Below are 15,198 nucleotides of genomic sequence, written 5' to 3'. Positions count from 1 at the left end.
AAAGTATTTTCACATCCTCTTTATGATTTCTTCCTAAATCCTATATTTTTGATGATCTTGTATTGGGTTCAATCAATTATGGTTTATATTACTTCTATTGATCTTACTATGCATGATTTGATATTAATTAGATGTATGTGATGAATTTCTCATGAACCCATGCATAATGCCTATTTTATGATTATGAACTATGTTTGAGAATTATGCATGCATCATGATTTATGAAATATGGTTTTAAGGATGCTCTTAGATGAAGTATCAATGATGTTTTATGAAAAAAACGTTGCTTCAAAAAGTGAAGTATTCAAGGAATTCTATGATTTTCTATGAAAAATCTTATCATGATCTAGATGCTTTTGATTAAGTATCTCTTATGACATTGATTGTGTCGAGGTTCATGATATGATTTAAAGGATCTACTCTTATGATTTTAAGTATTTTATGATAAACTTTAGATTAGAAGATTCTTACCTTTTTCAGGCTATGATTATGACATTCTTATTGAGAGTTTACCTAGCAATGAGTGGATTAGGAGAAGTCACTTAGGTTCTATAACTACGTGCCCTTGTAGGATTCCCAAGTTGACAATTAAAGCTTAAGCTAATGGATCCACAAATAGCTCATGTTAATGGTCCTTACCTCGGCAAGTAGGACAATTTCTTTTCGGTGTGGGAGGGATGATACCAGACTCCATTTATAGCTCACATGGTTTATGTCGGTTGATGGTACTTATGTTATATTAAGCTTATGATTTTCTTACGAATATTGCATTGACCATTACATTCTATAGTACTGACCACATACTTATGTTGTCTATATTGTCTTATAATATAGGACATGACGCTCCTCATTTGGCTCGCGGTTAGTATCAGATCCTATCTACGTTGACTGCTTGGTGAGTCATCATGGTTTAAGGGCATGACCACATATAATGTCTATTATTTCATGTTGTTCAGTTTGAGAATATTTCGTGTGCTAGGGCTTGTTCTATGCCACACTTATGATAGTAGAGGCTATGTCAGACTTAATATATTTTTCTGCATTTTCAGATGTTATACTCAGTTTTCCCTTATATTTGAAATTTCTATATGAGACTTATCTTCCGCATTTCAGTTTACTTTAATTATCTATGATCGTAAGTCATGTTTGTGCTAAGAGGCTTGTTTAGGGTCTTTTGAGATCCTATTTGTAGTGTCATATCTAGGGTGTAACTTGGATTGTGACAAATTTAGTATCAGTCCCAGGTTTAAGTTTCTTAGGGTATCTGATAAGCTGCGTTGAGTAGAGTCTTGTTCATCGACATGAAGCATTCCACATCTATGAATAGAAGGCTATGAGACGTTTAAGAAACTTCACTTCTTTCATCACTCTTAAGTCTTATGATAAAGTTGAACTCTATAAGGTTTTCTTCTAATTCATGTTCTATGCATTTCAGAATCATGTCTTCTAGAAGAGCTCCATTAAGAAGGAACGTAAATCAAGATTATGAGCGTCAAGCACCTCAAGCTCTGGTTGACCCTTTGGCCGAGCAAGTCACTCATACCTAGTTTAGGGCTACTTTTCAAGTGCTTGCCCATGCCATGTCGGCATAAGCCAACTGCGAGGTTGTAGCTCCTATGAATCCAAATATGAGTACGATGACAACTAGGATTCGATACTTTACTTGGATGAATCCTCCAAAATTCTATGGTTCTTAGGTGGACGAAGATCCACAAAAGTTTTTTGAAGTAATCCAAAATATTATGGACATCATGGGTGTGACTTCGCTGGAGAAGGCGAAATTGGTTGCTAATCAATTAAAGGGAGTTGCTTAAGTTTGGTTCAACCAATGGAAGAAAGAGAGGGCTATTGATGCGAGTCCTTTGGATTGGGACAAGTTCAAGGGTGATTTTATAGACCGTTTCTTTCCCCTTGAGATGAGGAAAGCTAAAGTGCATGAGTTTATTAATTAGAAACAAGGTAATATGAGTGTGAGGGAATATGAGCATGAGTCCAATGCTCCGACAATGGTATCCAATTCTAAAGCTTGTATGAGCAAGTTTATTTCTAATATTTTGGATATGATGGTCAAAGAGTGTAGAACCGCAATATAAATCGAAGAGATGGATATCTCGAGGTTGATGACTCATGCTAAACAAATTGGGGAAGAGAAGCTTAAGTAGAAGGCTAGGGAGACTAAGAGAGCAAGAACCGATAGTGGTGACTTTTCTCATTCGTGGTCGGGAAATGGTGGTTGTTCTCAGTTTCGATAGAAGTACTCAATCCCGACTTCATCTAGTGCCCCGACTCATAAGTCCAACAAAGATAGGGGGTCTAACCCTAAGTCTCAAGTAGGAGCTTCTAGTGGTTAGAATGTCCCCACATGTAGAAAGTGTGGGAAGAACCATCGAGGAGATTGCCTAGACGATTCTAATGAATATTTTGGTTGTTCTAAGAAGGGTCATAAGGTGACAGATTGCCTTTTGGTTGCTAGCTAGGGTAGATATGGTTGTTCACAGACAATCTACTTCTACAAGTCACCGGGATCAGCAGGGTACTTCATCTAGTTTTGGTGGTGGTCAGCGTCAGAACAAGTTTAATTCTCTTTAGACTCAACAGGATCAACAGGTTTCCCCTAATGTGGTTAATGGTATGTTACAAGTCTTTCATTTTGATGTATATTCTTTGTTAGATCTTGAAGAAAATCTTTCTTTCGTGACTCCTTATGTTACTATAAAGTTTGATCTAGGTCCCAAAATCTTGTTAGAACATTATCTGGTCTCTACTCCTATCAATGATTTGGTTTTAGCTAAATGGATTTATAGAAATTTCCCGGTCTCAGTTTTTCAGAAATCACCCAGTTGATCTTATAGAGTTAGATATAACTGACTTTGATGTTATTCTTGGTATAGATTGTATTCATTCTTGTTATGCCTCTATCGACTGTAAAACTTGAGTGGTCAAGTTTCATCTTTTGAATGAATCAGTCATAGAGTGGAGGGGTAGTAATTCACCATTTAAGGGTCAATTTATCTCGTGCCTTAAAGCTACAAAGATGATTTCTAAAGGTTGCATCTATCATCTAGTACGGGTTAGGGATACGAATTTTGAAACTCCTACTTTTGAATCAGTTCCTGTTGTGAATTAGTTTCCAAAAGTGTTTCCCGATCATTTCATGGTATTCCTCTTGAAAGGAAAATCGACTTTAGAATTGACCTTCTTCCGGATACTCCGTCTATCTCTATTTCTCCTTATATAATGGCTCCGACAGAACTTAAGAATCTAAATGAATAGTTAAAGGACCTTTTGGATATGGGTTTCATTAGACTGAGTATATTTTCATAGGGTGTTCCATTTCTCATAGTTCGCAAGAAAGACGATTCTCTTTGCTTGTGTATTGATTATCGATAGTTGAACAAGGTCACAATCAAGAATAAGTATCCATCCCAAGGATTAATGACTTGTTCGATCAACTTCAAGGTGCCAGTTGCTTCTCAAAGATTGATATTCGATTGAGTTATCATCAACTTAGAGTTAGAGAATATGACATTTTGAAGATGACTATTAGAACTCAGTATGGTCACTATGAATTTTTGGCCATATCTTTTGGACTAACGAATGCTCCTACAACTTTTATGGATTTGATGAACAGGGTGTTCAAGTAATATTTGGATATGTTCGTTATTTTTTTCAATGATATTTGATCTACTCTCAAAGTAAGAACGAGCATGCCAATCATTTGAGGATCGTCTTGCAAGTTCTCAAGGATTGTAAGTTGTTTACTAAGTTTAGCAAGTGTGAGTTTTGGTTGAGGTCGATTGCGTTCCTCGGCCATATTATTTTCAGTGATGGTATTAGAGTTGATTCTAAGAAGACCGAGGCGGTTAAGAATTGGCCTAGACCTCTTTCTCCATCAAATATTTGTAGTTTCTTAGATTTAACCAGTTTCTGTAGACGATCTGTGGATGGATTTTCCTTTAAGTCTTCACCGTTGACTACTTTGACTCAGAGAAAGGTGAAATTTTAATGGTCGGAAGCTTGTGAGAAGAGTTTCCAAGAGTTGAAAGATCGACTTATTTCCTCCCTAATTTTGACTTTACTGGAAGGATTTGATGGTTTTGTTGTGTATTGTGATGCCTTGAGGAGTGGTCTTGGTTGTATTTTGATGAAAAATGGTAATGTGATAGCCTATGCCTCTAGGAAACTTAAAGTTCATTAAAAGAATTAGCCGACTCATGACTTGGAGTTGGCAGCAGTGGTGTTTGCTTTGAAGATATGAAGACACTATCTCTATGGTATTCATGTGGATGTGTTCACCGATCATAAGAGTTTGCATTATGTGTTTAAGCAAAAGGATTTGAATCTTCGCCAAAGAAGGTGGCTTGAATTGTTGAAAGATTATGACATGAGTGTTCTTTACCATTCAAGAAAGGCAAATGTGGTTGCCGATGCTCTTAGTATATTATCCATGAAGGTGTTGCTCACATTGAAGATGAGAAAAATGAGTTGGTTATTGATGTTCATAGAATATCTCGTTGGATGTTAATTCTGATGATGGTGGTGTTATTGTGCAAAGTGACTCAGAATCATCTCTTGTGTCAGATGTGAAGGCAAAATAAGATAGTGATCCGACTTTGACAAAATTTAAGTGTAAGATCCTGGAAGTTGGAAAGTTTTAAATCTAGGTTCAAAAGATGAAATTCCAAAAAAGTACGGCTTTTGGCACCTGGTGATCTTCACGAGACCCACTACGGGCCGTGAAGAGGACCACGGGCTGTGAAGGGTCACCGTGGTTTATGCCCTGTCAAAGAGGCTCCTGAAGTGATGACCATGAAGGCCATCACAGGCCGTATTCCTCATTACGATTTGTGGTGTGCCGTCGTGATGGTGATTCAAAACTTAAACCCTGTAAAGAAGGGTCCACGTCAGGTACCATAAGCCGTGGTGAGCAACACGAGCCGTGGTGCCCTCCGTGGTGACTCCTCCCCTGAGACCCTCAAATTCTACTCCAAGTATAGGACTACGTCTCAACCACCACGGGCCGTATTGCCTTTCACGGGCCTTGGTGGGTTCTGTGGCGAAAACCTCTACAGACCCCCCTGTCAGGTTCCTCAACACGATCCTCATCAAGGACTGTGGTGAGCTTCACAAACCATTATGGTCTCCGTGAAGGAGGTCCTGCATATTTATTTTTCCCCAAGTTTAAGGCATTGTCCACGGACACCACCATGGGCAGTGGTGAAGTTTACGGACCTTGATAGGTCCTCTATGCAGACCCAATTTTTAGTTTTAATAAAAGGTATTTTAGTCATTCCTTATATTTCATTAATTAATGTAGACGGTTTTTGGGATAGATTCTTACCTATTAACTACCCTAAAGTCTCCTAACACTCTCATTCTCAATATAACTCCCAAAATCCAAAATCTTCTCTCCCAAGTTTTCGCTCAAGAGTCTTCTTCTTCCCCAAGAAGTTCAAAGGAACTCTTCAAGGTCAAGCTTCCATTCTCTCCCGTTTAGGGCTTCTAAAGGTCAAGGTATGTGGGACTTTATCCATGGGTACCTTTCACCCATGGAATCCCAAAGATCTTTTCTCAAATTCTCTTCTGATTTCTTCAATTAAAAGCACTAATTTCATGATTTATATTGGGTTTTCTCAATTATGATATACTTCAATGTTATTGGCCTAATTATGCATAATTCACATCATATTGCATGATATCAAGTTGAATTTCAATGACTCAAGTTATGTTCTAGTTCAAGTATGATTTATGAGATATAATCATGATTTTCAAGTTATATTCTACGAAAGATTATGAATGAGTTTAAAGAAGCTTTATGTAAAGAAGTTTATGAAAGGTTATTCTATTATTTTTCAAGCAAGTTAATGATAGGGAAAGTTAGACCCTAAAGATATTTTCATGAGTTGAAAATAAGTGATGATGGACGACCTACACCCACATTACATGAGTTATAAGATAGATGAACTAGTCCTATGATTTTACTATGATGATGATAGATGAGCAATTCTTATGTTATCTTAGAAGGATGGATCGATATTTATTATTATCTTTCCCTATGATGTTTATGATCATGTTTTGTGAAAGTTCCGTTGGGATACTGACTAAGCATCGAGTGGACCTTGGGATAGGCATTCTCTCCGCAGTTAGGGCAAGAGACCCTTAGTAAGATTTCATTGTCCCATAACTACGTTGCCTACGTAGGTTTACAGATGCCTATATGGCCAAGCTAGTGCATCCACATAGCACAACTGAATAAGTGACTATGGAGTATGCCTGGGAAGGTTGCCTCCCTTGTCCCGATGCAGAAGTCATTGAATTCCATGGTAGGAGGTGTAGATTCCCTATCGATTGGTTCGAGGTAGGTGAAGTTGCTTTGATAGGACTCGAGTTGGTATTTGAGGCTATGGAGAAAGTGAGGTTGATTAGAGATAGATTGAAAATAGCCCAAAGTCGACAAAAGTCCTATTCGGATATGAGAAGAAGAGAACTTGAATTTGAGGTTAATGATTGGGATTACTTGAAAATCTCATCCATGAAGGGTTTGATGCATTTTGATTAGAAATGATAGCTAAGTCCCCGCTATGTTGGGCCATATCAAAAAAAATGATTTTATTTTTGACTCAAACGCGCTTATTATTCTTTTATATTTAATTTTATTTTCACGTCAGTTCTGGGGTGGTATTAATTACACTCTCAACAAGTATATGGGTGTAATAGGTCGGCATGATAATTTAAGCGTGTAACTGACTTTTCAGAACAAGTTCAGGAGTGAATTTGTGCCTTTTGTTGGAAGATAGCTATCAATGTGGAATGCACCTTGTGTAACTTATTTTTCATACTTCCATTAAGTCGTTTTCCTCAATTTTAAGAGCTTAATTTCCTAGAGAAAATGTATTCCAAAATTTTTGACCAATCAAATATGAAAAAATTGAAAAATATTTCATACTAAACACGCCCCTAGTGGTGAATCTCCCAGTAGGTGATGTTTGATAATGTCGTGTCTAGGTACGTATTTGGAGTGAAAGGTCCCAAAATGATTTGTATATTAGGGTGTGTTTGGTATGAAGGAAAAAAATCCTAAAAAAAGTTTTTCAATTTTTCATGTTTAATTGGCTTAAATGTTTTAGAATTTTTTTTTTCAAATCAACTTATTTTTCTCAAACTTAAGGAAAATAACTTCCCTCCAAACATTTTTTAAAACTATCCTCCAACTTCAAATTACAACTTTTTTTCTTACCTCACCCCATACCCCGACCCTCCTTATAAATAAACAATTAATATTTTTAAACTTTCTTTTTTTAAAAAAAAATAATTTCTTTTACCCTATACCCTGGCCCCCTACCCCCAAACTAGCCCTCCTCCCAACCAAAAGCTTAAAATTTTAAATTTTATTTTTGAAAAATACTTCAAAATTTAAAAATTTTAATTTTTTTACCCACCCCAAACATACCACCGCCCCCAAAAAGAATATTAAAAAGTTTGTTATTTTTTTACCCCACCCTACACCCCCCCCCCCCCCAAAAAAAAAAAATTAAAAAGTTTGTTTTCAAAAAATATTTCAAATTTTAAAATTTTCATTAATATTTATTTTTGAAAAATATTTTAAATTTTAAAATTTTATTTTTTACCCCAAATTTTTTTTTAAAAGTTCGTTTTTGTAAAATATTTTCAAACTTTAAAATTTTATTTTTAATAAAAAGTTTAAATCCCAATTTAAAAGTCAATTTTCGAGTCGAATGTGGTCTAGTTTTGGTTCGGAAGTCGAGGTGAATTCCAATTTGAAAGTAGAATCTTGAGTCAAAAGTTGAGTAGAGTCGGATCTCGAATCGGGAGTCGCATCAAATAATGAATCAGGAGTCGAGGTTGGATCCTAGGTTAGGAGTCGGGGTCGAATTCTGAGGTTGGTCTTGATTCGAAAGTCGGGTCCTAATTCGAATGTCGAATAGGGGTGAGGTCTTAATTCGGATGTCCAAATCGGGTCTTCAATTAATCATCGGTGTCGGATTTCAATGTTGGGGGGTCAGGGTCAGGAGTTGGAGTCAGGTCCTGAGTTGAATATCGAGATTGGATCCCGGAATCGTTCGTTGGGGTCATGTCCTAATTTGAGTGTCGAGATCAAAATCGGATCTCAATTCGAATGTCTGGTCTCAGATCGAAAGTCGGGGTCAGGTCCTGGGTTAGATTTCGGAGTCAAACTTTGAAAAATGTTTTCCATTCACCAACCAAACACTAAAAAATATTTTCTACTCACCAACCAAACATGGAAAAATAAGTTAAAGATGCATTTGTTTTCCAAAAAATTTCCAACTTCATACCAAACACACCCTTAATGCAAAAGAGAGTTCACAAGCGTTTAGAAAAACAGCAGAACAAGCATATTTTCCTTCAACAATTGGATTGTATCTCTCAACATTCAAAGGAACTATTCCCCCTATTTCTCATTGTGTAACAGAAACAAAAAAAGAGTTAGGAATAGATGATTGTACACTATCGCTGAGGATTGCCGAGACGTGTGAGAATTCAAATCCATTTATATGACTGGATGTAGTCTTCACTCTTCAAAGAATTGAATGAATCCCCCTGAAATTGAACTAGCTTTCATCAACTCTGACAGCTGATGTTGGGGATTTCTGTGTGACTGAAGATGGTACCCTTTTACCAGGTCCTGATGAAACCTTAACCATTGCTGGCCTTAGAAGGCGGTCTCCAAGTAAAAACCCACGGCGAAATTCTTCAATTACAATTCCCTCACTAAATTCCTGAGATTCCTCACGAGCAATAGCCTCGTGCAGCTGTATCAAGAAAAAGCCCATGCTAAAGATTAGTAATAGCTAGAACTGCATTGGATAAGACTTTATGTTGAACACTACCAGCAAGCTCACACCCACCACCCAAACAAAATTTATAAATAGAAAATATAAAAAATCCCAAGTCAATGAATGTGTCAAAACATATAGTTAGAGGAAGCATGGCATGAGGTAGATGTCACAGTCAAGGTTATACTCAGAAGAGAATGCATAGACTCGGCAGCCAAATCTGCATTTGAACACATAATATCCATACATTGCTTTAACTGTCACCATCAACACGTGTTCAATTAGCTCATCATCAAATATTTCTCATAACAGTAAAAAAGACACGATGCAACACATTATATTGCTATAGTTGCTTTCACTGCCGCCGTCAACCAGTGTTCAACTAGCTCATCATCAAATATTTCTGATCGCACCAAAGTCAGACAATGCAATTAGAAACTAATTAAAACATAGTATTAGATTAGGTCTTTTCTAACTGAATATAAACAACTGCTCCGCCTTACTCATATCTGTGAGCAGATGACAAAGGAAAAAGTTTCTCGTTATAAATAGTAAAGAAAGAAAAATAATACGTGAAGGAGAAAACCAATTGCAGTTAAAAGTGAGAATATGAATAATGTCAGATCCTTCTTGAGTGCTTCAACCAAGGTTGGTTCTTAACTCAAAATCTAAAGCAAAATCACTCAAAAGTTTTCTTTTCTTCCTCTTTTCCCTTCCCTCTCTATTTTCCCATTTCTTCTTAATCTAATTTTGTTTTTCCAGTTTCAGTTAACTTGATGAAAAGAAAAGGTCTTAGACATGTTCGACTTTTAAAAGGCTAGCTTAGCAAATACTAAAAAAGAGTATGAAAAGCAAGACAGAAATCGTCGATGTGAAAGAATGGTAAAACACACATTACTGCATCTCTCTTCAGCGCATCTAGAAAAAGATAGTTAAATACTTTATTAAAATAAATATTACAGAACAAATTGTCTTTTTGATTTGACCAGCAGTTGAATGTAATGAACAGAAGTTTAATGCGCAAATTTTACTGCTGCCGTTAGATAGCACTAGCTCCAGTTACTCCACAAAGCATAAGCTAAAAGTTTGTTGAATGCTATTATGAACTTTCTTGGTTAACATTCAGATTTTCCTTTACACTTGCAATATTCTTTAAATAGATACAGGTCTTATGCTAATAAAATCCTCTTTACCTTTTCAAGTTTTTTTTTTTTTGGTTTCTACAATGGAAGGTAACACGGCAAGTGCTTTCATACTTGATAAAAGCGGAAGTTCAATAAAAAAAAGTTAGCTATCTCTATTTTTTACCTTACCATTATAGTACAATTACTTTTGGAATCTGTCACAATACCTGTGTGTGTGAGATTCGAATGCATATGCTATGCGAGAGTGTAAAGCTTTTTAGTTTGTACAAGGAGAAAAAACAGCACCACTTTATGACTCAAAAGTATTTCTCAATCCTTTGAACTTCATATCTTCGTCTTGATTCTCAACGTTACAAAGCCTCTTTTTTCTGTTAAAATTTTCAAATTTGACAGCAATATTTACTCTGAATTTAATCCATCTTATTTCCTTTTTGAAGGTTAGAAGCACCCAAAAGGTACATCTTTAAAATGCCAAGACTCTAGTGGTAACAAATATCAGCAATCCTCATACAATCTTTACCAAATATGTCATACACCTTTTAACATTCAAAACATAAGACATCTATTAGGGGGTTATTCAAACATGCCAAGTTAATATTTTTCTTTGGAATTTATGGAAAGAAGTGAAATACCTGACCTTCTGATAAATCTTTTTAACGAGGATAACTTTCTGATGATTTATACCTAACAAAACCTTTTCTATGTAACAGTATTATTCAATTTCTCATAAAGCAAAAAAATATTCCTGCATTAATTATCATGTAATTGCATCAATGATCATGAAACCAAATTTGAACGGAAAGCTTAAGACAAATTTCAGTATCAAAGTTGGGGAATGTAGCCCTATACCCTCCTTGACGTTAAATTGAGAGGTCTTTATGGTAGCAGTCTTTCAATGTTATTTGTTCTTGGTTTGATCTAATCAATAACTAGGTTCCACATTTAAAAGGCAACATTAAGGCTTCTCTACCCATGCACTGTTTTACATTTACTTAAGCAATTTGAACTAGTTAGATACTTTTTCTAATTTTTTGTTGTTAAACATGGTTAGTAAGGATTCATATAGCCGACCACAACTTTGTCTGAAGATGAGGCGTAGTAGCAGTTGTTTGAGACACTGAATCAGAGTTTATGAAGTCTGCTATGTGGTACATAGACTTCCAGATGCACCAGACTGTTATGATGATTGAAGATACTAAAAGAGCACATGGTAAAATCATATGATGAAGTTGGGTTAATGCAGCTTTAACTAAAAAATAAAACACGATGGAAACAAAGAATCAGCATGTACCAAGTAGTTGGGATTGAACTATTTGACCGTGTAAGCTGAACAGTGAGATTTGGTGAACTACTAAGTCCTAATATGCTTTAAAAAGAAAATTATTTAGTATTGGAATGAAAGGTGCTTGAATAGAGGAATGGACGTTGAAGATTTATATGGGCGATCTCAACTAATTTGGGATTGAAGTGCAATTGATTGATATAGTTTTTAAAGTATAACTTAAGTTATATTAATGGAGTATCCCTGCACCCAAAGATGTGACCTAGTAGCCAATGAGTGAGTGCAAACATTGGTGACCTGGGTTCAAATCCCAATAAAGACAAAAAAACACTAAGTTGTTTCATCCATCTACCTAAGTCCTGATAAACAGAGTTACTCAATACTTGTGCAAATGGGAGATAATAGGTACTCTGGAACAAATCAAGGTGCATGCAAGCTGCAGAATACCATCATATAAAAATAAGGACTATCCCTTATATGTTATCATTGAAGATTCTAACTTTATATTTTGAAATGCTGATTATACACACACATGCGCTTGCAGCCTTATGTATGTATGTATGCACATATATGTTTAAATGTATATGCAATAACAACTACGCCTCACTCCCAAGCAGGTCAAGTCGGCTATATGAGTCCCCATTTCTTCATTTAAGTCATATCATCATCATACTAAATAAAATAAAAGTGAAAAATACGTTAAAAATATATATAAATAACAATAATAATATTAGAAGTTCTCTAATAAGTCTAAAACCTATGCTCATATCATGCTTATATGCATATATTCATGTTGTGTGCCACTGTTTTCTGAAACATTTGTACATATCCATGCTACTTAGACTTGTTGAAGAATGAAAAAGTCCCACATCGATGGTTAATGAGATGGGTGGTCTCTTTACAAGGCTTGGGCAATCCTCCTCCCTGTGAGCTAGCTTTGGATGTGAGTTAGGCCCAAGACTTAGCTTTACATGATATCAGAGCAAGACCCATCTCACCCGGATGTCGGGCCCCCAAATTAAAGTTGTCAATGCACCAGATGTTCAGCCCTGAGCGTGAGCTAGGATGTTGAAGAATGAAAAAGTCTCATATCGATGGTTACTGATATGGGTGGTCTTTTTATAAGGCTTGAAAAAACCACTCCCTTTGAGCTAGCTTTGAGGTGAGATTTAGGCCCAAGGCTTAACTTTACAAGGCTAAAAGCAGACAAATTATACATCCATTTTCCACTTAATTGTAATTTATTCAATTTCGATGCATTAGCATATTCTTTTATAATTTAGATGAAGCCAATTATTCTAGTCAGATTGAGTTTTGAACCTCAGAGAGAAGTAGAAAAATAGGTAGTAATGACTCCTAGGCAGCAGTAGGGTGACACAGTTTGGCCAAATGAGTGATATGGGTATTAACATTTAGGACATATAAACAAAATAGAACAGTGTATTTGACATGTGGGGCTGGCCATGACAAACTAGAGTACAACATGGATCCACAGACGTATATTTGCTGGTTGTGCTTTCCTAGAATGTAATGACAGCAAAAGTAAAGAGACCGGCTGCTTCCCCACAAAAGGGGACAAAAATGAGATCATAGAGAGGAAGAAAAGGGATAGCAGTGAATCAGTAATTTCTTACCGCAGGATCAAATGGCTTGCCAACAGTTGGAACAACAGCAACGCGCAAGCTCCTCATTATCTCCACGAATTGTTTGTATATTCCCTGGTAACTTGCATCAATTTTCTTTTCCATCTCAGTTTCTAGTTTGATCTGTCGCTTAGCTCTCTCAAAGTTATCAACCATGGGCAAGAGGCTCTCAATTATTTCCCCTTGAGCATTGGTCCTAATTCTTAATCTCTCATTCTCAGATCTTTTCCTATAATTATCAAAATCTGCTTGCAAACGGATATATTTCTCCTTTCCAGAATTGATATCTGCAGATAGAGCAGATACTTTTTGAGCCAAGTCGTTTCTCTCCTTTTCCACCGAGGATATGACAGCCTCAATTTCAGATACAATCTTTACATCTCCAACTAGAATGGCCTCCTTGTAAACTTGCATGAGGGACTTCAATCTAGATGAATATTTCTCATCTGCTACGTCTTTTGACATTTCCAATTCACTGAGGGTCTCCCCATCATCACTTGCCTACAATAAATTATTTTGTGTCATCATCAGTTTCACTGCAGTAATATAACGACAAGTGAAATCCTTTGATGACGAAATATGAGAATCATTGAGTTAGATTAGGTAATTAAGGAGATTTTAACCATACAAAAGAACACATTTAACAAATGTGAATAGAGATATACTGAATGCATCTCTTCTAAAAGATATCTAGAAAACCAATTCAGAATCTCTAAATTCCAGCCTATAGTTTGTGCAAGTAAGAAGTAAATGTCACACTTATGAGGCAACTGATGCTAGAGTGGATTTATTATCGAAATTCTTTTATGCAGATACTTCAAAAGTGACATGAAATGCTTCTTTGTATTTTATTGGTTATATGAACATGGAAAATGAAAGGACTTAAACCAATAAAACCCGCATTTACCCAATATTAAACACAATTAAAATGCATAAGCAACAAATCCAAGGACCAGCAAGTAGTTCGCAGGAGGAACTCACAAGCAAAACAGTGCTCATCTAGTCAACAACTACAAAACGAGTAATTTGCACACTACTTTGCATTAGTCCTCCAACAATATGCGTCCCCTACTCAATAACCATCTCGCCTTCTACAATTTCTTAATCGGAACCCAAATCAATATATCAATAAATAACCCATTTCAAAATGCAGGCTTGCTCAGAAATTCTGTCAACCTAACCCTCCTCCTTCCTATAATTTTCCCACTTTATACACACAACTAAGCACAATTTTTAGGTCATGTCACAAGAATATTTACATTATTTACACCACTGCTTAGGAAATCAGCACACACAAGGAGAACACCAACCTTAAAATTAACAGTTACCAACACTTTACAAAGAAGTAAAGTAATCAAAGACAGATAACTTGGCTCTAGGACTAATCTACCAATAAAAGACAAATAAGAGAACTTAATCTCTACTTTATCAAAAAGGGATAAACCATAGGTTTTTCTCAACAAAAAGAAAAAGAAAAAGAAAAAGAAAAGCCAATGCAAGTATGTACAAAAGAAGGTGACTTGACCTTGACTTCACACTGAGACATAAAATATGAATATAAAACTTCCCATGGAAACCCAATTACCCCAAAACCATAAAATTAGAAGATTTTGAGAGAGAGAGATTACTTCCGTAGCAGAGTCCTGGAATGAGAGGGAGCTTTTGGCTGAGGAACGTTTGTTATGGTTGATTATTACTGGATTCCATCTGGATAGAGCAAATTTAGTGGTTTCACAGTGTTTGTTGAGGGAGAAATTGTGATGGATACATGGAGAACATTGAGCAAAAGAGTGAATTGAGGTTCTTGGTGGTTTAGAAGAAGAAGAAAGATATCGAAGTGTGCAGAAAGTGTGAGAAAGAGGAGCCGAAGCTGCCATTTTCCAAAGATAGATATTCAGGTCTCTCGTTAGTTCCTAAATCCTTGGCAAATAGGAGGAGAAATAAAATAGACCAAATAGTATACTTGTTTATTTGGATTCGAAAAAAATAATTCATTTTTAAGTTAAAAAGTTCAAGAAGTTTCTACAAGTTTTATAATTTGTACTTAGCATATGAATTCCACTCAATACGAGAGGCTGTCGGTTCAATTCGATTTTATGTATTATTAGTTTGATTTATTGATTTTGAGTTTTTAAATATGCTAAATTAATAACAAATCAATAAGATATTTTTTATCCATTTTCGATTTATCTTTGATCGTTAACGATTCGATTTTCGTTTTATCCAATAAAAATGTCATAAAATAAATATACTTCTCACTTCTCTAACAATTTGACGTGATGCAGTGAAACAAGCAAATCAACTTAAATGCT

General features: G+C 35.8%; 1 protein-coding gene across 2 annotated transcripts; it reads right to left on the bottom strand.

Moving 5' to 3' along the window:
* Positions 1-8,284: 8,284 nt before the first annotated feature.
* Positions 8,285-14,823, bottom strand: LOC129903924 (uncharacterized). 2 transcript variants are annotated; one of them, XM_055979444.1, is made up of 3 exons: positions 14,515-14,823; positions 12,878-13,387; positions 8,285-8,792 (listed from the first exon to the last, which is right to left on the bottom strand). In XM_055979444.1, the coding sequence occupies exons 1-3, from the start codon at positions 14,761-14,763 to the stop codon at positions 8,592-8,594; spliced, it is 960 nt and encodes a 319-aa protein (XP_055835419.1). In that variant the 5' UTR covers positions 14,764-14,823; the 3' UTR covers positions 8,285-8,591. The 2 variants fall into 2 exon arrangements, with proteins under 2 accessions (XP_055835419.1, XP_055835420.1); XM_055979445.1 differs by having other exon boundaries at positions 12,878-13,450; positions 14,515-14,594.
* Positions 14,824-15,198: the final 375 nt, after the last annotated feature.

Source organism: Solanum dulcamara, chromosome 9, assembly GCF_947179165.1.
Source record: "Solanum dulcamara chromosome 9, daSolDulc1.2, whole genome shotgun sequence".
Taxonomy (NCBI): domain Eukaryota; kingdom Viridiplantae; phylum Streptophyta; class Magnoliopsida; order Solanales; family Solanaceae; genus Solanum; species Solanum dulcamara.
The sequence above is the reverse complement of the archived record's forward strand: the minus strand, read 5'-3'. Positions and strand labels throughout refer to the sequence as shown.